General features: G+C 36.7%; 1 protein-coding gene across 1 annotated transcript in view; it reads left to right on the top strand.

Annotated features, from left to right (window-relative positions):
* The first annotated feature begins 1849 nt into the window (after positions 1-1849).
* SLX4 (5'-flap endonuclease) overlaps positions 1850-26027 on the top strand; it is a 44454-nt gene continuing 20276 nt past the window's right edge. Inside the window, exons 1-11 of the mRNA XM_051216554.1 lie at positions 1850-2630; positions 7389-7593; positions 7748-7963; positions 11834-11952; positions 12009-12059; positions 13039-13133; positions 14556-14751; positions 16881-16992; positions 19392-19600; positions 22494-22610; positions 24604-24741. Of these exons, the coding sequence (XP_051067153.1) occupies positions 11839-11952; positions 12009-12059; positions 13039-13133; positions 14556-14751; positions 16881-16992; positions 19392-19600; positions 22494-22610; positions 24604-24741 (1032 nt within the window). The 5' untranslated portion in view covers positions 1850-2630; positions 7389-7593; positions 7748-7963; positions 11834-11838. The remainder of the gene's footprint in view (positions 2631-7388; positions 7594-7747; positions 7964-11833; positions 11953-12008; positions 12060-13038; positions 13134-14555; positions 14752-16880; positions 16993-19391; positions 19601-22493; positions 22611-24603; positions 24742-26027) is intronic.

The following is a 26027-nucleotide window of genomic DNA, read 5'->3' on the forward strand; positions in this document are numbered from 1 at the left end:
CATCCTCGCTAAGTCTCATACTGACCTATTATAAGTATACCACCACAAACCCCCATTATATGCCACCCCTAGGTAAAATTGACAATGAGGTTGTTAACAACGTGGGTGCGTCAGCCCAACTCAAACCAAACGTCTGGAAGGCAAACATAAGATAGTTTACACTAAGAATTCTCAATAAATTGATCGACTTAACCAGGATTCTTTATTGAAGCGACCTGGAATGTATTCAGAAATTTGCATATAAAAGTCACCGAACCACACATTCTTTGGATTACACTAACAGGTTCGAGAAATTTCACACTGTGTTTCCGAAAAGAGGTTCTCACACTTCTCCGTATCATGAGAAGGATATGGGAGAGATTTAGGCTACTGGGTACTGATGATACAAAATTTCAATATCGAGAAGCTTGAAATATTTTTGCCTTAATCCTCGACAAGTCTAAAAGGTTGTAAAACAAAGAACTTGTTAATGAACCTACAGAATACTCTAAACGTCTATACCCGTGCATAAACAAAGGGACTAAGAGAAGAGGAAGTATTCCAGCATTATATGGAGATGGTATGGTAAAGCTCAGGTGTTCTCAAGTTACTTTGGGAGTGTATATAACCTAGAGGTGCCCCTCACTCCATTTCATACACCCCCCACATACGCACAATGGACTCTGTGACCAATGAAGAACTCTATGTATTTGGTCTGCTATATGAGCTTGATATAGGCAAATCCATAGGACATGGTGAAATACATACTAGGTTACTGAAGGACCTAGCCATTTTCGCCGCGAATCCCTTAAGCATATGTTTTAATTCATGTGTGACTCACTGTCGACTACCAAAAGAATAGAAGAATGCTATAGTAAGTCATATCTTCAAAACAGGCACGAGAAATATACCTGAGAACTATAGACTCGTTAGCCTAATCAGCGTGGTTATTGACATTTTAGAGGAGACCGTTCGGAAAGATTTGCCTAGTTATCTCGACAAAAACCGGATTCTTTCTAAAAAACAGCATGGCTTTAGAACGGGCTCCTCGCGCCTCACCAAATTATTAGTGAACCGTGATATTTGGTGCCCTTGTAGCGTGGTGTCGAGTTGAGATTAACTATGAACACCGCTACCAAGAAACACGTGCCAAATAAATCAGAAGGCGAAGGTTGGACGTAACCAAATAGATCCATAAAATCCCCGGGAAGCCAAATATTAGAGGACAATTAATGGATCAATTCGATGTTTATTTGCTGGCGATCTCGTGGCATCGAAAGGATACCGAGATCGTGCCAGGATACAAGCTTGGTTACAGAACGTAACCGAATTCGCGCGAATTTACAATCGAAGTGTAAGCATAAGAAAGGAAGCACAAAATAGCTGTCATTAGCACAGTCAAACAAAAGCACATTAAAACAGTCACTGGTACACTTGGTTATAATAATAATTGTTTTTATTAAACCAGTCGTGTTCTCGTGATGATGAGTCACTACACCCTCTCAAAGATTAAAAGTTGGTCATGGATTGGTAGTACATTGACTTCAGCAAGGCTTTCGGCAAAATTCCTCACAATCGGCTGTTTTATAAGTCAAGTAATACTGGGATTTATTATTGCAAATAAAGAACTTCCTAATTTGATGTCAACAAAGAGTACATGTGAACTCAAAATTGTCTAACTGAGAAACTGTGCTTAGCACAGTGATGAGGGTTAAATTTTGAGGTCAGTGTTGTTCTCCTTAAATTTAAATGACCTTACTAGTCTCCTATTATTATTATTATTATTATTATCATCATCATTATCATTTCCAATTGGATATTGGGAATTGGTTAGATACTCTTTACGCATTGGCGGTAATACAGTCATAACGTTACTGAGAATTGTGGGTGTTTTTTTGCTAGTAGAATGACTTCTGACGTTAAGCTTGTTCGAATTATGTGTGGTTATTAAGGCAGATATTATGACACTGTCTTTCACAAGCCTGGTATTATATTTTCAACATTGGTTTAACCAATCAACATTTTCATCCATGAGTTGATGGAAGTAAAGTATGTGGACAATCTTGAATTACTTCTTAGCCAAAGATGAAACTGTTTTCGGTTACGGAACGACTTGTGATGGAGTTAGTAAACCCATAGTAGATAAATAGTTTCATCGTGGATAACGAACACCATATATATGGCGAAAAAGCAGACCTTTTGGCGCGTTTCCCCTTTATTTTCCAACGCATTTTCCCCTTTGTTCGCCTTTATATCCCCTTTATTGGTCGTTTGGGTGTTTTTTGGTATACTCATGAGTTTATGGACCTTAGTTTTTTGGTTGTAATGCATACTGAAATAGTGGATTTTTATTATATCCTTCATTTATTACTAGGTCTACTCATAAGTTTCTTATCGAGTTGGACTCATATTCTAATTCTCTCTACGTTTAGTAGGCTTCCGTCGTTAGTGCTGGGTTTATTGGATAGAAGTCCTGGTTTCTGTAATTTTTCGTACGTCTTATGTGCGGGTTCACTAAATGTGTATAAGACTATGGAGTTAATTTCCTTACTACCTAAAACTAGCATATAGATACCAGAATTAGGAACAAAAATTGGAACGGACTGACCTGGGTCCTGGGAATTCATCTTATTGGATTATCAACATTCAGAGTAAGTATCGTAGACATGCCTATATTTTCCTACAAATTTCCTATGGATGGTTTGATACCATTTTCATGATGGCTTTTAACTTCTGTAAAATGTAAGTAGTTCATATTCAAACGTAGAGATGTTTTTGATATTTCTGGGGAGTTTTTTGTGTGGATATTTTTCTCCTCTCTCCAGTTCCATAAATTTTGTAGCAGATTTGGGATTGATATGAGTTTTCGAAATCTTAGAGGAATTTTTTGCTCAGACATTAGAGTAGAATTGTTTAGGAGAAGTAAATAAATCTTCACGCTTCAAAGTTTGAGTAATTACGTTTCTGTTTAATTTATTAGATTGACCAGTCATCAATGAGGAAAGTTGTACTTGAGTTATTCTTAAATTGCTTAACCATAGTGCAGGTAATCCACTGTTACTGACCAGAAATTCACAGTTCATAAACAAAGAATTGTCATTTCTAATAAAAAAATTACAGCTTTCACGATTAGTAAATTTATGCTTGTGAGTACTGGGATTACAAATCTTAATTACAGCATTGGAATCCAATGACTGCAAATTGTCGACTGAAATAAATTTGGTGCTTCTAGTGTCAACAGTAATGATGGGGCACCAAGCACTTGTGATAGTTTTCGAATGTCAGGTAGATTATTTGAGGTTATAGAAAAGAATAACACGTGATCATTAGATTAAACCCTATTACTTCACTTCGGATTACAATGTTCATTACCACAAGCAACGCGGACTTATTGTGTTCAGTCTTGTCATATTAGACTTTTAGGTGTCCCCAAATGCCCTGGTACGGCCGAGAGTGGGGAGAGTCACCTCTCCCAATCCAAATGCTCTCACATGGCCACGCGTATATAGCCCCTGCCACGGAAGTCCTAATCACTGCCTTCTCGTAGCGGGGGTGTTGTTTACGAAATTGAGAGGACGAAAAACGAATGTCCGGCGCTTTAACCGGGTTGGTGGACATGGAGAGTCCACCTAGGAGAGTTGGAGAACCCTGATTCTAAACCAATGGTGCACATGGGATCCAGGATCCTGAGGGAACAAATGGGGTATCAACCAATCGTTGGTCACCTGCTACCATGGGACTGCATCAACCTACGTTGCTGCCTTGTGGTTCAGACCTTCAGGTCGAAGGCTCCGAGTGTGACCCTCTATAAAGACCACCTGCTCCGGTTTGGGCACCCAGGCAGTATCACAGCCCTCACACAAATCAAATGAGATTTGTGTGACGCATATGTATTTGGTGCCTCCTTGTACCAATGTCTATGTGTTAAAACAAATAAAGACTTTTAGGTCAAAGGCTCGGTGTGTGGCTTCTATGAAAACCAATTGTTTTGGTTTGGGCACTGGGGCAGTATTCCAACCCTCAGACAAATCGGATGAGGTGTGACATATGTATATTTGATACCTTCTTGTACCAATCTTTATGTATTTAAATAAATAAGTATTTAAAGCACTCAGGATTGCGAAGAAGATATGATTTTTGCAAGTAAAATTTACACAAAGATATTCATTTTCAAAACTTTTACTCATCTTGATGTATCACATACAGATTCCTTGGCAAATTTTCTCTTCTGCTTCCATAAGAATGAGGATCGTCAATAATTAAGCACAAATTTAGACGACCTTGAAGGAGTAATTCATCACGAAAACTGAGGAACGCATAAAAAATTTACACTGACAGGCAATCAAATTCATATGCTGTGTCAATTAATATAGAGTGCTTTAATCTAAAATGAACTTTTATGCCTTTGAATCTATTCCTTTGTCAAATTCGGAATGTTAATTCTTGGCCTGTTTTAGGAGTTCGAATCTGAAATGTCCGACTTTGTGATCACTTTATGGGACTATTTATGTAATTTATACCTATATGTAGATCCGAAATTGCTGTACGTCATATGACTGGGAAATAGCCCAATGAAACTTCCGTAAAGCGATGGAATAGGGGTATCTTTACATCTTTACCAGTGAATATGAGGAAATAGGCTGCAATTTCATACTGTTTGCTATCTTTTATAGTTATACACCAAATTTCAAATCGCTCCATGTAATCCTCAAATACTTTCTCAATTAAATTAGTGTTTATCCGTCCGTAGTGATTCGTTAAAAATGACTAGATGTAGTCAAATCAATATATGGCATCAGTTCATGAACTCATCGACTATTGAACTGAGCTGTGTTCCGAAGTTCGAAATCCTTATTTTAGAGCCCGTGCGATAATCATGGTCAATAGTTAAAGACTTTAGGTGATATGGTTCATAAATGGTTTCAGTGGTGCATATATGTTAATTCTTTATTTTCCTTTACATCTTGTGTTTTGGTTTTGTTTCATACTTAGGATCCATATAATGCGTTCATTTTTCGACAGAACAATGAGAAGTTGGAGTTGATCCGAAAAATGCCATGTATTTGCGCTATGCATTTTGAACAGTCTGGTCAAACATATACTTGTCAAAGCATTTTATATGAAGATTAATAAAAGTCAGTTAGATGGAGGTTCAAGTAAACAAAATAATAATTGTAAATAAAGAAGAAAAAGGTTGATGTCGCACAGAAAAAATAAGAAATTGTCGTATTACCCTAGGCCATAAAATGACTTAAGGATTACTAGGGCAAATTCAAGGTTACGACATATTGTTTCTGTACACATAAGCGGGGTTTAGATCTACGAATAGCCAAGGCTTCTATAAACCTGATAATTCGTTCTTGAAAACTCCCATACAACGTTTTGAAAACTGTATTGGTGTCAATTCTGCTCCCCGTTTCAATCATGTGCTTTCCTGTCGATGAACATGGCTTTATACTTCTTACGTTGATCGAAATATTTGACATTAACTGATTTTGAAGCCATCTAAACACGTGTCCCATAACCCTTGATTGCATTGTATGCGTGTGTGTCCACACAAACATGTCTAATTGAACCTTCATTTAATTGACCTTTATCAGTCTTTATATAAAATGCTTTGACAAGTATATGTGTGGTCAGATTGTTCGAAATGTATAGCGCAAATACATCGCATTTTTCAGATCAACTCCATCTTCTCATTGTTTTATCGAAATTTATGAAAGAACGTCCATTCTTTTCGATCCATATTCTTCATTTTAATCACTTTAACAGTCATAAATATTAATATTGTCAACCATTTCAGTAAGCTTCTTGTTAGTTATGTCTTTCTTTGTCGATGTTTTGTGGGATGATGTAGATGGCAAGTCATGTGTTCTTTGCCCCAACTGATTAGTTAATCAAGAAACCCCCAAATCTGTGATTAGAAGTGCTTCAACCATTAAACTCACGCATCATAATATAGCTCGTTGTTCACAATAGCGCATATGCATTCACTCTGTATCGATCGGTCTTGAATTCCAGTATCCTCGAATGCCCTGGTACTGCCGAGAGGGGGGAGAGTCAGCTCTCTAAATGCTCTCACATGGCTACGCGTATACAGCCACTGGCAAGGAAGTCTTACTCGCTGCCTACTCGTGGCGGGGGCGTTGTTTACGAAATTGAGAGGACGAAAAGCGAATGTCCGGCGCTTTAACCGGGTTCGTGGATATGGAGGATCCACCTAGGGGATTTGGAAAGCCCTCATTCCAAACCAATGGTGTACATGAGCTCCAGGATCCCAAGGACACAAATGGTGTATCAACCTATTGTTGGTCACTGGTTACCATGGGACTGCATCTTCTAAAGTTGCCCCATTTCCTTGTGAATTAAACCGTCAGTTTCGGGATGTGGCCCCCTACGAAGACCACTTGCTTCGGTTTGGGTACCCGCACAGTATCATAGCCCTCACACAAATCAATGATAACTGCCACTGGCCTCATTTTTATTGTGTGGCACATATGTATTTGATGCCCTCTTGTACCAATGTTTATGTGTTCAAATAAAATAAATTGAATTACAGTATCCATACATACTTTTTCATTCTGTCTTTCCAAACCATGTTCCTAATATTTAGTCTTTATTACCATTATCGCTACTACAGTATTTTGGTCGTTTTTATTATTCTCATCTTGTCGTGCTAATCAGGTATGGGAACTTAGGCCAACAGATATCTGTGCCAGTCTCTATTTGCGTGATGCTTGTCCATCATAATTAAAAATAGACAGTTCATCATAATTTTGTGGCGCATATGTATTTGGTGCCCTCTTGTACCAATATTTATGTGTTCAAATAAATAAAATAATCATCATCATTAACCCTTAAGGATTTAGATACTTTTCGTCCAAAATTCAATTACACTTGCGATGAAGCCTACTGCAACTGCTGCTAGTAATTTCCACTCTAGTTTTTAAGAAACAGTTTTAAACTTAGTAGTTATCTCAACCGGGTAAGTGGGTACTGAGAATCCACCCAGCGGAGTTGGAAAATCCTGGTCCCTAACCAACTGTGCACATAGGCTCCAGGGTTTTAAGGGCACAAGTAGTATATGAACCTATTTCCGATCACCGGCTACCATAGAATCCCACCTAACGTTGTTCCACTGACTTGCGGATTAAACCTTCGGATCAAAGGCTTAGGAAGTGGCTCCCTAAGAAAACCACCTGTTTCATTGTGAGCACCCGAACCATATCCTACCTCACTCACAAACTTAATGATGGTTACAACTGAAAAAAATATTCTCACTCCAAGTAGCATTCTCGCAAATCGTATTCACAATGATTTGGTAACATTGATTTTTATTTTACATTGAGTCACTTGTCTATTCCCCTTTATTCAAATTTTGTGTTTTTTTTACTTTTCAATCTATACAGCACCTCACCCATAGTGGAAATCCTGTCATAAAGAATGATCATATCTACACTAATGCAACCATTTTTGAACCATGTCATCTATAGTCTTCAATTATCAACCATGATTGTCGTACAGAATTCGAATTCCAAAATCTGATAGTATTTCAGAAGTGAAAGCGAACTTCCACCATTCTCTGCCACACCAGTACATTAGTAAACACTAAAAGTAATACAAAGGTGTTTTATGAGAATTAAATTATTAGATTTTAACTGTTAAGTTATATATCATAACTTTGCTTCATAGTTTTCGACTTAAATAACAAAATATTTAATCATTTTACAAATGTGAGTTTTCTTGTCTATTGATTCGTATTATTCAGACTGAAACTATATATGGCTGTATAGAACTGAAGGTCTCATATGAAACTGGAAGTTCGCCATTGATATTGTGGATGGTTCCTCATTGCTTTGGCAAGTTTTGCTGACTGTTCATGCACAAAATTGATTTGCTGGTTAACCGATTTCATTCATACTAGTGGTTGTTTTTCAGTGTTCTCAAGGACCATTGTCATTGGGATATTGTAAAGCTAACATTAGTGAGTTTGACTATCGTGCAAGCGGAATAGGTCAACTTTGGCCTGTTCGTGCTGTGCATAATTGATTAACGCGATCATTGATCGGAATAATTATTATTATAACTGTGAATTATGTAGTTCCAGTTTTTCTTCTTTTTTTCAATTTCCATTATGTAATATTTTTAAAAGTGGATTTAATAAACATTAATTAATTTTAATCAGAAAGAGATTTTGTGGAGATTGTAGTAATTTAATAATTGAATTCATAAGTCAATTGAAGCTAGATTACCACGGAAAACTTAGAAGCATTTGAATGGTCGTTCTATACTGGGATGAATTATTATTTTCCATCTTAATTTCAACATAACATCTATTCTACTCTTAGTTTGATTAATTCACATTAAGTTGAAATATAACTAATGTGTAATTTACTAGTTGAAAATTGAATGCTTCAATTATTATACCGCTTATCTCCAAGTTAAATAGACATTAAGTACATAAAATAAATATCTGAGTTACAGTCAACAAATTAATTATTGTACATTTAACTGAGTTGGTATAAATTATAAAAAAAGTCAATTCGAATTATTCATAACTTGTTTTCTATTTTATTAAAACATAAACATTGGTACGAGAAGGCATCTAATAGATATGCACCACATAAATCATAGGGTACTGCCCAGGTACCCAAACCGAAGCAGGTGATTTTCTTAGGGGGTCACACCCCGAGCCTTTGACCTAAAGGTCTAATCCACAAGGCAGTGGAGCAACGTCAGGAGATGCAGTTCCATGGTAACCAGTGACCAACAATAGGTTGATACGCCATTTGTTTCCTTGGGATCCTGGAGCTCATGCACACCATTGATTTGTAATGAGGGTTTTCCAAATCCCCTAGGTGGATCCTCCATATCCACGAACCCGGTTAAAGCACCGGGCATTCGTTTTTCGTCTTCTCAATTTCGTAAGCAACACCTCTACAGCGAGAAGGCAGTGAGTAGGACTGCCCTGACATTGGTTGTGTGCACATGGCCATGTGAGAGCATTTAGAGAGCTGACTCTCGACCGTACTAGGGCATTTGAGGGCATAATTTCTTTTAGGTGGTTTTGAGAACTTAAATAACCATAATAAAATATTTATATTCAGAGAAATCACTATTAAATTGGAAAGGATTTTTAAAACAAAATAGATCTTTCATATCAATTATTTCTATTCATACTTAGATCATAGGTTGGAATGTCAATCTACTTTTAGTTTGACCGACTAAATACGTATTATTAACCCTCGTACAAATAATATGTCTTGAAGCCAAGTTCATAACCTGTTCTTAGTAAATGAGTTACATTATCATACTTATATTACTTCTTGCCCAATTGCTTAACTAGTCAGTCAGTCAGCTACAACGTAGGACCAGGGACATTTGTGCATCGATCCAAGTTGCCATACCTCATTAGCACAACAAGATGAACACCGGATTCATAGTAGTTAATTCAGTGGTGGTAATATATAAAAGAAAGATTGCATGTAAGGACATAGTACAGGAAGAAGGAATTAGTGACTTCAAGCAATGATGCCACGTTTTGGTTTGGCCTCTCCTAACTTTCTTCCAACCATCCCCTACACTAGTTAGCATTGTATGTCGTGGTAATCGGCGTTCATGCATACGCAACATGTGGTCTAACTACCTCAGTCGATGAAGGTTCGCAACCTCATCCACTGATTTACCATCATTCCCTAATACTTTGCGTTTAACCTCACTATTACTTTCCCGGTGATCCCGATAGATGCGAACAATATTTATGAGGCATCTGTGATCAAATACTAGTCGCTTACGAATATATAAAAGAAAGATTCCTTATAAGGATATACTACAGGAATAAAGAATTAGTACGTAGATGAAAAGATATTAAGCGATTTTAATATCATAGTTTAAGGGAAGACAGAGAGTGTATACGCCTACGCCATTGTGATTGATTCTGAGCCATGTCACCCAGGGTCTCCAACCATTGGTCATGGTAGTCACGCGGACCCCAACCAAGTAGTCTGTATCTACAAACATGGCTCGGATTGGAAGTTAGTGACTTCAGTGACTGATACCACGTTTTGGTTTGGTCACCCCTAGCTTTCTTCCAACCGCCTCTCCAACACCAGCCAGCATTGCGCGTCGTGGTAATCGGTGCTCAGGCATACGCAGCACGTGGCCCAACCATCTCAGTCGATGAAGGTTCACAACGTCATCAACTGATTTACCATCATGCCTTGATACTCTGCTTAACTAGTAAACATTTTAGTTACAGATTTCTTGTAATTGAAAATTTAGTAGTATGATAATTTGCTTGCTTCAAAAACTTCATTCTAATTCGCCTTACAGGGCAGTGGTTTTTTGGTTAAATCTATCTTTTAACTATGCTATGTTGCTTGATCATTGAACTGAACTGTGTAGGTAGGTAAAAACTAACTGGTTAGGGTCCGTGTAATTATTGTAACCAATGGTTAGGAACACTGAGCGACAAAACTCAGAATCTTTCGAAGTGTTAGAGGTGCATTCACTATTCTTCTTCTCTTAGATCCTAAATTTCTAAATTCTTTGTGGATTTCTTGTTTCACTAATTTGTATTTTCTTCTGGAATCGCGTCTTTGATGGCTAATACTATTATCACCTCTACTACGGGATTTACCCTGACAATTTCATCTTTCTGTGCTAATGGAATGTATCAACTCGAACTGATGTATACATGTGCCAGGTTCTATGTTGCGTATGGCTGACTGATTGACTGGATATTATGTTGCAGTAGCGAACACTTTATTATCTGCTTTAGTTCAGAAGGTTGAACAACCTTGTTAACTATCACGTAAAACATGGAGCTTAGAGCTCAGTTCATATTCATGTATTCGGTTATCGAGTTGCATCAGATCAGATCTGTGTTCTTCACCTATTAAGAACAATAATATGTTAATTTACATAAAATCAATCACGATCCATGTAGCTCAGTTTTAATGTCAACAATTACATCTGAAAGTAATGATTTCATAAATTTTAATTGAGGAGTGCTTTCTCCCAATCAAATAAAAGCAACTTGGTTGTAAATGTCAGGGTACTTCATAGGAAGATTTTTTTGTAAAGCAGCTAAAGCAAACTGAATCAAGTCTGTTTAATGTTTCATTATGCATAAGTAAGAAGTTTGTATAATGGAACATCATCCTGCAACATTGAGCATCAACATTTATGTTTGTTTATCTCAATATCACTTTTCTACCAACATGCACCTGAAATAAATAAACTCAATTCTATGTTATCTAACAAGTTATTCACCATAACAAACTAAGTGTCAGAATGATTTTGAGTAGTGTTAAAGGTGTTGACGCTTATCGGTTGCTCATATTACGTGAGAATATTTTTTAGCTTCCACTTATCTGGGAAATCTCATCAACCCTTGTGATCCGGTGTGTGACGAAATCTCAGCACGGATACAGAAGGCTCGACTAGCTTTTGTCAACTTACGTCATTTATGGCGTAGACGAAATATCCGTCTACCAACCAAAGGAAGTGTTTACTGTGCAACAGTTCATTTCGTCCTACTTTATGGGAGTGGAACATGGCTGGTAGGAGTAGAGGATATTCGTAGGCTACTAGTGTTCTATCATAGGTGTCTTCGAAACATTGCTCGTATATCCTGGGACCATTGAGTAAGTAACGCAGTTGTTAGGAAACGGTTACTAGGTAAGGATAGCAAATCAATTGATGAATTGGTGAAACTTCATCAGTTGAAATGGCTGGGACACGTGTTACGTTGTTACTGACTGACTGAAGGTTAGCTTATATTGTCTTTTAGAATCCTTCGTGTTTTTTTTATACCGATTATTATCATTTCATTTAAAAATTTTTATCCTAGACAAAATGCACTCTTCAAACAATCTTATTGATGATAAATGTCCTATGTGCAGTATCAATATGGAAACATGGAATACAGAACGTAAACAACTGCATAAAAATACTTGTTGTGAAACATTTGTAAGTTTGTCCTGGATTCTTTCTTTTCAATTTATATGATACTAATTTAACTATAGATCATGTATTGTCATCGTTGTCCTGCATGTCACAAACAGATTGCTGGTCGAGTAAGTTTCATTCTCTTTTTCTTTTTAAACTAAAAAAAATTATTAATGGGTGTAACTTCTTTTGTCATATTCCAATGATTAGTATCAGAATGAGTTTTGTGGAGATTGTAGTAATTTCAATAGTTGAGATCATAAGTCGATTGAAGCTAGACCCCTTCTGATACTTGTCAGCATATGTTCACTAGTGACTGGTTTCTAGATGTATTTCTTGGAGTTCTAGTGAGAAGCAGTGAACAGTGAAGTTCAACCGGGTGAGTTGTGAGATAGTAACTCACTGATGACAATGGTGGATGTGTCGCTCAATTTCGTGGATTAGTTGAATTTAGACATTAACACCGTTGGATGCTGGCTCGATGATCTAAATGTTAGGCGCTTGCGCGCGAGACCGATAGTTACTGGGTTGGAATCTCGCGAGGCGGGATCGTGGATGCGCACAGCTGAAAAGTTCCGCAATAGAACGAAATGACTGTTCAGTGCTTACAGGTTTTCCATAGTGATCTAGCTTCAGTTTACTCATGATCTCAACTACTGAAATATCCCAGTGAGTAGAAAAATTGTATTTTTGACGTTTCGTAAGTTGATGTGAACCGCTTCTTCAGAGTAAACAAATAACCGAATTAAACTAACACAAGTTCAAATTGTATTATTTATTTTTATTCATTTACTCTGAAGAAGTGGTTAACATTAATTCACGAAACGTCAGAAATACGATTTTTCTACTCATTGGGATATGAAAAATGAATTATTTTTTTTAACGTTTAACCCAACATTCAATTTATTTGAAACTATCAAGTCATTGTCATTGATGCTAAAAAAAGTATTGTTTGTAGTATTATTACTGTTCCTAAGGATTGAGATCATCGTGATCCGTTATACAGGGCTTTGTTCGCACATTTTTGTATCCATACTGATGTAAGTGATCTAATATATATATATTATCAGAAGTAATCAAGCTACCTTTCTTGTTACTCATTTCTAGGCATCTCGAACACATTTAAAGCGATGTGCCTCGAAGTTAAACATGGATTTATTTAGTCTCATGTCATTATCATGTCGTGACCATCGTTTCATCAGGTAAATTGTTGTATTTTAAAGATGTTATTCATTGACAGTACCACAAACTATTTTTCTTCTTAACATCCTTTCAATGTTTTTGCAAAATGTGTTGTCAAAATAATTTATACGATAAATGGTAAATAACGTCATTACACATTGATATTCTGGATGTTATATATAGTTGGTAAGGAATCAGGAGGCAGTCGAGACCGCATACGTTTTTTTTCATCAGAAGAAATAGGTCGACGGTTGTCGTGAGCATTGTATATCCTTTTGGTCCACGGTTCCTACTCAAACTCTTGATTCACTTGAAGAGTTTTATTTTTTGATATATTACTGTTATAGACAGTTGTAAACATAGTTTGACGTTAGCCGAATTCTTTACATTATCAGTCTACAGTGGTGTTTTGGAATTCAATTTTAAAGCGATCCGAATTTGCATAGTCTAAATTTAAAACCATAACAGCTGATCTATCGTTGTTTGCTTAATCACTCAGCTAAACACTTACTCATTAGTAGCGTAGGATGTGACACAAATTTTTAATTGAACCAAATCGTTACGTTTCATACCATCACATTCGGAAGGAATGAAAAAATGTGGGGAACATACAAGTTATGACTACAATATCTGTGATAGTAGAGAAGTGAACAAGGAGAATCTAGTCTTAAGAGTAACAAGTTAAAAGTATAGAATGATGTTAGGATTGATGATATAGATTAACTCAAATATTTAGGATATTTGTTTCAGACCGGATGCTTTCGAGTCATATCATCTAAATATCCCAAGTGTAGATTATGATTATCTTAAAGGCTAACGGATGAAAAGATACGTCTCCTAACACAGCTCAGTTGAACAGACAATAACTTCATGAATTAGTGGGATATCTTGGTCTGTCCACCCCTAGCATTTATCCACCTTACTCTTATGATAGGTAGTAATAAAGTTTGAGGTAGAGTGTATCTGAGAGTTTCATGAGTCAATTGAATCTAGACCACCATGGAAAACCGGGAAGCACTGGATGGCTGTTTCGTCCTATTGTGGGACTCCTCAGCAGTGCGCATCCACGATCCCGCTTCGCTATATTTGAACCCAGGACCTACCAGTCTCGGGCTTGAACGCTTAACTTTTAGACCATTGAGCTGGCATCCAACGGTGTTAATGTTTTGTTCTTTTATATTCTATGTTCAACAGCTATAAAGTAATCCAGATTAAACTTCTTTACAGTATATTCACCCTTTGATTGACATTGAGATCTTAGTAATATTCTGTAACGACAAGATAATCTATTTTTATCATAAATACCTGCATAACACATCACTTTTGTTATATATTTTACTTATGAGATTGGATGAGGTCAATGGTTTTACTAAAATGTTCTCAAATAAATCATTCTACTAGGTAATTTGTAAGTAGTTCATAACTTTCATTGTATTTTTCAGGCACGAAAATGAAGATTTACATACGGCTTGTGCATTATCTTTATCTTTAGATGAAGAAGTGAAGCAACGGAAATCTGAAGCGATTTTAGCTCAAAAAATTGATCCCATCGATTTAGATTCACCATCTCATCTACTTTTATCGAGTGAAAAACGAGAGAGAATATTCTCTGAAAAGTTGGAATCAATTCTTCTTGAGGTAATTCACTTGATCCTAACTGATCTAACTGTCTGGAATTGATGAAAGATTGTAATATATATAAGGACTCGAGACTGCTCACACGGGTTTTATGCGTTATTGGTCCGATCGATAATCCACTGCCCTCTAAGCGTTTCAAAAAAATAGGGGACCGGAACAATTCACCAAATAAAGGTGGGATGATACTATTGTAAAGAAATAAGAAAGAAAGACCGTATCACTGATTAGTAGATAAATGGAAACATCACTTGTGTAGTTCACTTAAAATTAAAGTTTGACAGAAAACTAATCTTATTTCAAACAAATATTAGTACAGATAAACAACAAAATGAATATCCTCCACATATACTGGTGAATGCTTAACCTTCATAATACTTATGAAATTTAGGCTTGTTGGTTATAACAAAGATATCACTGATAATAATGAGTGATAATTGTACAATATCACGAATTGGGTAGAGTCGGGAACGTAAACCATTGGATGTCAACTCACCTGTCTGTAGATTAAGTTCTGTTCACAAGGTTTGAAAATCTTTGAAGTTGTAGATGGGTAATTCTAAAATCCATGTACTAGAATGTAATATCTCTTCAACGCTTCCTTGTATCTAATATCTATCTAGTGAAGGTTAGTCCGTGTTGTAAACTAAAAAGTGAACAGTTTCATAAACTGTTTATACTTGTAATAAACTCTTACTTCAACGTATCCGTTTGTTCATGGGATAACATATATCTTAAAATTTTCAATATCACTTTCGAAGCTACTCAGATTCTATGTAATTTAGTTTTATCTTAAAATTGATATTTACATTAATTAATTTAGCAAATACGGATTTGTTATTTCCCGATAAGCATAATGAATGATAAGTTTTGGGATTCATTTATGGATCAATACTAAATAATTAAACTATTCATATTCATATCCCTCTTATTATGAGCCTTATTTTAACCTATGAACTATTATTATACGAATTACCATTCTTGAATTATGCCCGACCGTTGTTGCTACCTTGACGTGGTGGTCGGGCTTGCCTATCGTGATAAAGCAACCGAGCTATACTGGCTGGAACAACCGTTCCTCAAGGTCCTACCATGTCAGACAGGTTGGTTGAAGAGCGGTAAGACTAAAAGCAACAAACCCAAGGTCCGAAGGCGAAGTCGTACTGCTGACTGTACAGAGGTGTGACAGCAGTAAGGTGTTTCCTTCAGACAACCAGCATGACAGCGATGCTGCCTTCCCACAAGGAGGGGTGGGGTTAGAAAAGGTGGACCCTAAAAATGCACACCTCGCCTTATCCCACGGATATCCGTCTCCGGCGGTAAGGTCTCAATAAGTACGGAGCTAACACAAAAATTACCCATAACAAGGTCGTGTGTGACCGACCTCAAGCAGTTGTCCCTTGGGCACTGCGGTCACGCTCTCAGGTCACTAAGACCACCTTTAATCCAAATTCCTTTTCAGGTACCCCCAGAACAACCCTTCCACGGTGTGGGCAACCGGGAAGTGAAAACCGCCCTCATACCTCTAACAGCACTCAAGACCACTGTATTCATAATCAACATTCCCAGTCTATTAATCACTACCTCCCTCATTCACAGCTACATTTGGCCAAATCTTGTATAAATGTTGTTTCCTATTTTATTGGTACTATGTGGTCGGTCTGGTTGCTATATAAACTCAGTATACTTGAAATAAATGATTCATATTGTAGAGGCTGAGATTGGTGTTCTGGACTTAACTGGCTGAGCTAGTCAGGAAGCAGGGCCAATATGAACTGTAGACTGCTCACACGGGTTTTATGCGTTATCGGTCCGATCGATAATCCACTGCTCTCTAATTGACGGTATCATAACGTATACACTAATAGGTGACATAGGCCACAAGTTATAACAAGATTGAACGATTCTACTTTAGATCTTACATCTTTTATAGATGTGGGAGGTTTACTGGTCAAACTAACATAGTTACAACCGATAACCTAATGATTAACTTGTCGAATAGATTAATCACTATAGAAAAAACTACCTTTCAGTAGTAATTCTCTAGATATATTTTATTTAGATTTTATCATAGTTAGTTAATATTCACCCTTATTTGTGTTCTTTTATTCTTGTTTGTTGAATAATAACAGGTTAAAAGAATTAACAAACTTGAAAAAGTATATGGTAATAATGATAACAATAGTAATTTAATTGCCCAGTCTAAACTATGGAATTTAGCATCGACGAAACTTCATGATATTGGTAATTAAGGTTCATATTGTTTTCATATGCAAATATTCTATCTTATTATTATTATTATTATGGTTATTGAATTCACTTGGTATTATGAGATGCAGGTACATCCAGCTGACGAGTCCCAAATAGGACGAAACGCGCATCCTGGATTTCACTACTAGCCACTAGCCACTATCCATCTTTGCTTATATTATTATTATTATTATTATTATTATTATTATTATTATTATTATTATTATTATGAACATGTGCCAAAATGGTTGCAGAGTCAAATACAATCAAGTGACCCAATAAGAGTAGAGGATAAACATCCATCATCCTCTATTTTGCTAAACATATAATTGAAACAGGCCATAAAATTGATCTTAACTCGGTTTTTGTGGCATTGTAGAAAAGTGTAAAAGAGCGTATACTAAGGTTTATTGAAGCTTTAGTCATATGAAAATTCGAACCCCCTTTATGTATTCAAAAACAGTTTGTTATCACCTTAAACCTACCCCTGGTAATATTGAATTATTATCCAGAGTGATTAGGTTTCAAATTGTGCTCACATTATTATTATTATTATTATCAGTATAGGGGTTGTGGAGATTGTTAAGTTTTGATTGAGATCATGAACCGATTGATGTTAGACCACCATTGAAAACCTGGAAGCATTGGACGGTCGTTTCGTCCTATTATGGGACTCCTCAGTGGCAGTGTGCATCCACGATCCCTCTCGCGGGATTCGGACACAGAGCCTTCAGTCTCGCGCGCGAACGCTTAACCTACTGGGCCACTCAGCCGGCATCTAATGATGTTAGTGTCTAACTTCAACAAATCCACGAAGTTTCGCAATCATCTTCCTTTGTACTGAGGTAGACACCTGTTTCTACCTGACACGGATTTGCTCCACTGGTCACGGCTTCTTACCAGAACTCCGAGAATTACTACTTTTATTATTATTACTACTCTTATTATTATTATTCTTATCTCCTCTAACCCCCCCTTTTATTTTTATATATAAATGTTCTTAACAAGTGTATTATATGTAATCAGATTGTTCGAAGTGTATTGCGCTAAGATATCATCATATAATTCTGATAATCTTTTTCTTCTCATTACATTATAGAAATTTATCAAAGGGACTAATTGTTTTAAATTATTATTATTATTATTAGTTTCAACTGTGGGTTGGTCGATATCTACAGAGAATTGTCTAATCCAAATTCCAGCAATATTTCTCTATTCCACATGTATTATTTTCAGCTATCACCTAGTTGTTATATCCTAGTGAAGATTACATGAAGAGTAACGTCTGAGACTTATTAATGGACTATTATTATTTATATATTCTTATGGTATAACTATTCAGTAACTAGATTATGTATATCTATATTCTCCTTGTTATAAGCTTCGACCACCGTCTAATCTCAAAATAGTGCATACAGTGTCGAGTCACCTAGACTGGTGGCCACATTGCATCATGGTCGATAGCATTCGATCTGCACTAATAAGGACTAGACAAGCATGACATTGATCACCACCCAATGATCAATCAATCGTGACGATTTACGGTTCTTAAGCTGTTTTCAGTTTATTGACTACTTACTGCCTCCCACGTTCACAGCCACTTTTTGGCTTTATTGTGTACAAATGTTATTTCCTATTTTATGGTGCGTTGTGGTCTGCTTGGCTGATATGTAAATCCAGTATGTTTGAAATAAATGATTCGATTGGATTCGCATAGTGGAAGCTGATATTGGTGTTCTGGACTCAAATAGACGAGCTAGGCGGACATAGGACCAATAAAGACGCTAGGCTCCTCATACCGGTTGAACGTCATTAGTTTTGGCACAGTGCTAAGATTATATAAATCGTATTTTGATTAGTGAATAAATCACATGATAAAAAGCCGAACATAAACTCACACCACTAGTATCTTAAGCTTTGATGAATTATATGCTCTAATTGGCAAAGTTAACTTTGAATCTGAACCCATATAAATCTTAGCTCATATTAATCTGGAACATTTACTCTTCTAACTCAATCTTCGGTGGGATAATACAATATAGCAAGAAGTATATTCTATGGGAATCAACTCAAACAATAATATAGATCAATTTTCTTACTATACACATTAAAATGAACACGAAATTACAATATAGGTATAACTAGACCAGAGTTGGATGAGAACGTAGAAAGGTGAATTGTTATTCAACTATAATATAACGATCGTAAGACATATAACATGATTTAAATAAGCCTACTGAAAGCTCATAATAGGGAGAATACAAAGATATGGGGATTCGGTTATATGTATTAGCAATCCATAAGATAATTTTGACAGTTACTACGTCTTCAATATTGTTGCCATAGCAACATTATTACAATTATTACTATAGTTATTATTTTCAATGTTCTAGATAATATTACACAAATATACTATGTCAATAATTTGATTCCACCCTTAAGTCCTACATTAAATCCTTTAAATTCCAATATTATTTCAATGTCACAAATACCTGGTCGTGTTTCAATTCATAAAAATATGAATTATGAATCTAATGTAATTGTCATGAATGAATACAACGAGGATCATAATGATTATTGCTGTGATAATGTTTTAAAAAAGGTGAGAAAAGAATTGAAATTATGTTTAAGTGTTTATTATAAATGAATTTCCTGCTTTATTTGTAAATATAAACATTACTGATACAGAGACTGCTGCTACACTGACTGTCTTTATCTGCATCTGTTCGTGTCTACGTGATAGGAGGGCTAGGCCATCTGCGAAGTGCAAATCGTCTAATTGGTTCTGAGCTGTCCATTGTATTCCGTGTTTTCCTTCAGATGTTGAGGTCTTCATAATCCAGTCGACTACCAGAAGAAACAGGAAGGGAGAGAGTAAACAGCCTTGTCTGACTCCGGTCCTTACTTGGAATGCATCTGTCAGCTGTCCTTCATGCACGACCTAGTCCGTCGTATGAGTTCCGGATAATGTTGTTAATCTCAGGAACTCCGCAGTGTCGAAGAAGTTTCCATAACGTCATCCTATCTACACTGTCAAATGCCTCTGTAGTTTTCACGTTTGCTCAGATCTCCTTTCTTTGGAATCTTGATGAGGTGTCCTTCTTTCCAGTCCATCGGCACTTGCTCCTCCTCCTAAATCTTTTTGACTAGATAGTGAAGCATGTTTGTAGTTACTTCGATGTCTGACTTCAGTGCTTCAGCTGGTATGTTGTCGGGTCCTGCTGCTTTCCCGCTCTTGATTTGTCTGATGGCCATTCTGATTTCTTCCGTCGTTGGTGGATCGACATCTATAGGAAGATCTGCGTGTGCTGCTTCAATGTCCGGTGGATTTATTGAAGCCGGCCTATTCAGGAGTTCTTCGAAGTACACTACCCATCTGTTCCACTGTTGTTGAATTTCAGTGATTGGCTTGCCTTCTTTGTCTTTGACTATTCTCTCTGGTTTACTATATTTCCCTGCTAGTTTCTTCGTTGTATCGTAAAGCTGCTTCATATTATCCTTTCTTGCACCTTTTTCCGTTGTCGTTGCTAGCTCTTCAACGTATTTCCGTTTGTCGGCTTTAATGCCCTTCTTCACTTGCTTGCTTGCTTCTGTGGATTCAGTTTGTGGCTTAACTTTCTTTACTCTTGTTCGACTGCTGTTAATTGCTGTCTTGTTCTTCCTTTCTTGAATCTTGCCCAGGATTTCCATACAGATTCATTCTTTATGATGATGCTTCTTGAGGCCCAGAACCTCTTGACACGTTGAAGTTAATGCTTCTTTGATACCTTTCCAGTTGTCCTCCATAGTAGTTTCTTCTTCCTTCAGTAGATCCTGTAAGGCTTGGAACCTGTTGTTGAGAGTTATCTTGAATTCGTTGAGTTTGCTAGTATCTCGAAGGAAGGCTGTATTGAACCTTTGTAGTGCTGTTTGTCTATTTGTCCAGTTCTCCTTTAGCTTCAGTTTTAAATTGGCTACAACTAGGTGGTGATCTGAAGCTATGTCAGCTCCTCTCCTGGTTCTCACATCTTCCATTGTCCTTCGGAATTTCTTGATGATGCGAATATGATCTATTTAGTTCTCTGTGGTGTGGTCCAGTGAGATTCCTGTAGCTTTGTGTATACGTTTGTGTGGAAATATTGTGCCGCGTATGACCAATTTGTTGAATGCACACAGATTTGCAAATCTTTCTCCATTTTCGTTTCTCTCTCCCAGTTCATGTCGTCCCATAATATCTTCATATCAAGTGTTGTCTATTCCGACTCTGTCATTTAGATCTCGCATTAGAATGGTGAGGTCCTTTCTTGGGCACGTCGGTATGATCGATTGCAGCCTCTCGTAAAACTGATCTTTATTGTCGTCGTTGCTATCATTATTATGTGCATAACATTGGATAATATTCATTAAGATCTCCTCCTTCTTTGTTTTGAATGAAGCTTTGATGATTCTGGATCCGTGAAATTCCCATCCTACAAGTGCATTTCGTGCTACTTTGAACAGCATTAGAGCGATTCCCTGAGTGTGTGGAGTATTTTCCTCTTCGTGACCGGAGTATAGCAGCATCTCTCCCGTAGCTAGTCTTTTCTGTCCAGCTTGGGTCCAGTAGGTTTCGCTGATTCCCAGTACTGCCAAGTTGTATCTCCTCATTTCTGTTGCTATTTGACTGGTCTTCCCGGTTTCCCACATTGTTCGAACGTTCCATGTACCTATAAAAAGTTTTGCTCTGGTTGTTAAAAGGGGCATCAGCCTCGAGGCTTCCGAAGGAACTCAGCTTTCACCATGAAGCGTCATACTTCTTTTAAATGAAGACCTTCTAACTCTCAGGGCAGAGTTAAAATGGTTTAAATTGCTTTTCCTGGTAAGCGTTTTTTTAGCGAGTTAGTTTTCTACGGGATGGGGACGCTAACCCCATGCCCAACCCTCCTCCTTTACGCGGGCTTGGGACCGGCAGTAACTCTAGAAGAGCTACAGGCGGAGTTAGCAAACGATGATAATTACATAATATTCAAAATGTTGGCCAGCCAGCTTGTCTGAAGGTTGAACATTCTCTTCAAGGCCTGGAAATTTTTAGGTTGAATCCCTGATAGCATCATGAGTTCTCATTGCTAAGGGAAGTCCTGTGCTAGAATGAAGCAGCTGTCCAATGCTTCTTGGTTCTTCATGGTTGTCTAACTGAATTCAATTAGTAATTTGAAGCTTAAAATACTATGTTTGTTGATTAGCGAAATAGCAATCTATAAACCACATGTATTGATATTCAGTTCTATTTAATTATACAGTACACTGTAAAAGTGCCTGTTATCAGAACATCTGACTCCTAGATTCGAATATAATTGTGGATATCAACATCCAGCTGATGCATCAAAAACCTGATGAAACTCTTATCTTGAATTCCACTGTTATCTTTTATAAAGGTGAATTGGAGCAAAGTGTAAAAATGAGAAATTTTTACGAAATTACTTACTTTAAGCGAGAAAAAAGTTCTCACATTGAGTGTCCTTATTTTATTTAATTAGGAATGTGAACAATTATCTCCCAAACAATCAATTAAACCTGAAGATAAGTGTGACACTTCAGAGTTATCACCAATGTTCTCTAATACCCTTTCCAAATCTTCATCATATATGAGTAATGTAAGTTGTTTTTGGATACTATTTTAATAATATATTATTTGAATTTCTATTCTTAAACAAATAACCTGTTGGTAGGTACAGAAGATTCACCTTGGGGGAATTGGAAAACACTGATTCCAAACCAATTGTGCACATAGACTCCAGGGTCATTACAATACAAACGATATATGATATAACGGATGTTTAAAATATCATTTCTCACTCTCACGTACATTACAATAATTCGTTAATACATTAATAAGACGAATCAAGTTTGATCAGAATTAGAATTCACGACCCAAAATAGAGAACTAGATTAACTCTAGATAATACTTTATTCAATACAGTTGCAAGCAGTCACACACAGTGAGTCCAGTGTAAAAATCAATCATAAGGACTATTAAATATGAGACTATTTTATTCCAGTAGTGTGATTTGGCAGAGTTCACCACTCTCACCTCCTCTTACTAAATTGACCATTGATGACGTTTTGGAAACAGCTTTGATGGAAGTAGGTGATAGTGGTGTAGATCTGTTGCCTAGAAAAATGCTATTCATACTTTGTTCTGTCGATAGTATTCTGTTACTTTGTGGTGATCCTGAAGTTATACAAAATGCAATTAATTAGTTGGCAATCAGTGACCGTATGCCATGTGCTCTGCATCTTATAAGTGAATTTTGCACTTAGAAGACTGTGAGAAGTTTGTTCCTGCTCTTAATCTTGGTAGTGAGCATTTAGGAGTAGTTGGGAAGTTCGTATATCTGGGAGGTAGTGTAACTGAAGAGGCCAATCTATGTTTAGTGAAAGTCAGAAAAGCTTATACCAATCTGATTATGAAAGGTCAGAGCAGTTTTACTCTATGCTCATGAAACTTGTTCTCTCCGAGTTAAGGATGTCCGGCGACTCTTTATTCGATCACCGATGACATTCAGTGGTTATGCCATGTTAATAATTTGGAGGTTCAGCAGTGTGTTACGACATAGTGGTGATAATTTAATTGGTATCACAATTTTGAAATACCGACTTCAGTGGCTTCGACATGTAATAAAGTCTTGTTATAGGGAATTCCACCTGCATTTTTTATCCGACTCACCGTGGTTAAAAGGAGCTGGGAGGCAATCAGCTTCTCATATAATACCTTGGGATCCGTCGGTCCTTCACAACTCCACTGAGATAGTACTACAGCACAGTGGTTTGAAACACTATTAGACATGGTTTGGAATAAAAGTCAGTGGTAGTCATGCTGTGATTCTAGTCAATTATGCAACATTATATTTAAGATTTTTATTCTAAAATTTTGTGTGTTGATTTAACACAAGCAAAATTTATTTCCATTAGGGAAATGTTTCGAGATATCCTTTTTTATTGCTATTAAAGATGTTACCACCTGATTATGATACCTTATTTCATATATTATTATCATATCATTTCATACTAGTTAAATATTTTCAGTAGTATAAATTAAATCAACACATATTTGAAACTTCACATAACAGATTAATTTCGGTAAGATAATTATTGAAAGCCAGAAGTCATTAGATATCTGGTTTAACCTGATAAGGGAATTCTCAGTCATACAAATCCATAACCAGTGGTAATGACCATGAACTTCATGGCATTGATTTAATTTGTATCAGAAGGGGTTTTGTGGAGATTGTAGTAATTTCAACAGTTGAGATCATGAGTCAATTGAAGCTAGACCACCATGGTAAACGTGGAGGCACTGGACGGCCGTTTCGTCCTATTGTGTGAGTCCTCAACAAAGCGCATCCAGGACCCCGTCTCGCGGGATTCGGACCCAGGACCTGTCAGTCTCGCGCCAGGCGCTTAACCCAACTAGCTTCAATTGACTCATAATCTCAACTGTTGACATACATTTAATTGTCAAACCTGAAACTCCTGGTTTTGTTCATTGGTTAGGTTATAAATGCCTACTATTGAAGAATCAACTGCACATTTATATGAAACACCTCTATAATACTTTCTGATATATGAAGATTGATTTCATTTCAGATACCTTCTAATCCATTATTATCAATGATTGGGAATAATTTATGCTCAGATTTATGTTTAATATTGGATGAAGGTGATATAATTCCAGCGCATAAATTTATATTTGCAGCTTGGAATTTAAATATTGATTATTCACAGGTATGATTTATGATGTAATTACTGTTTGTTTTCTTTCACTCACACCATATTAATTACAAGTAGATATTATTAATGAAGGATGGTGATGGGTAGTGTGACCTATGCTCCTCCACGAGGGGGGTAACAGGCATAAGTGAGTAAGTACTATTAATGCATGTTCAGTTAGATTGCTTATTGATTAGTAGGTATTATTATTATTACTATTCGATGCTCGAAATGCTCTCACATGGCCACGCGTATAAAGCCTCTGCCAGGGAAGTCCTAATCACTACCTTCTCGCACCATGGGTGTTGTTTACGAAAATGAGAGGACGAAAAGCGAATGTCCGGCGCTTTAACCGGATCCCAAACCAATGGTGCACATGGGCTCCAGTATCCTGAGGGAACGAATGGCGTATGAACCAATTGTTGGTCACCGGCTTCTTTTGGACTTCATCTCCACGATGCTCCACTGCCTTGTGGATCAGACCTCCAGGTCGAAGGCTCCGGGTGTGGCCCCTAAGAAAACCACCTGCTTCGGTATGGGCACCCGTGCAGTATCACTGCCCTTACACATATCGAATGAGATTTGTGTGGCGCATATGTATCTGGTGCCCCCTTGTACCAATGTCTATGTGTTAAAATAAATAAATAAAACTGATTTTGTGATTATTATCATTGTTTTATTAGTCAATATCCATACAAATTTTTTTTGGTTATATTGGATTATTTGAGTTGAATGATTTCACTATGAAGTTTTCATCGTCATTGAATGACAATAACATCATCATTTGTTTCAAGTAGAATTGAGAGTTTTATTCCTTCCACTAAACAGTTCGTTTTGATGCCTGTAAAAGTATACTTTAGAGACGAGGACACTTAGATTAGAGAACGCAATTTACAGGTTTCTAAGCCAAATTCAAATCATATGTATGAGGAACAATAAAATTTCCTTTGTACATTCCTCAGAACGCTTAAAATGATTGTGGAAAATTGTTTTTTTTTTCTTCGCTGTCTACAAATGCTTCATTTTTTCTCTTTAAACTGTATATAACAGGCAAACTGACACTATCGCTAGATTCTAACCTTAATCTGGTAATTCTGAAACAAAACACCCTCATGGCACTACATTTTATGGATGAACTAATCAGACATAGATCCTTATAATTTTTGATGAAATGCATTCATCCATATCACTGTAAAGTATTTTTACCTTATAGTTTATATAGGTTCATGATAAAAACTCCAACTGTAACTAAGAACAATATAGGGATCCTTAACAATCTGTTTGGTTCCCTTCAAGAGTTT

This window comes from Schistosoma haematobium, chromosome 4, assembly GCF_000699445.3.
Source record: "Schistosoma haematobium chromosome 4, whole genome shotgun sequence".
Lineage (NCBI taxonomy): Eukaryota > Metazoa > Platyhelminthes > Trematoda > Strigeidida > Schistosomatidae > Schistosoma > Schistosoma haematobium.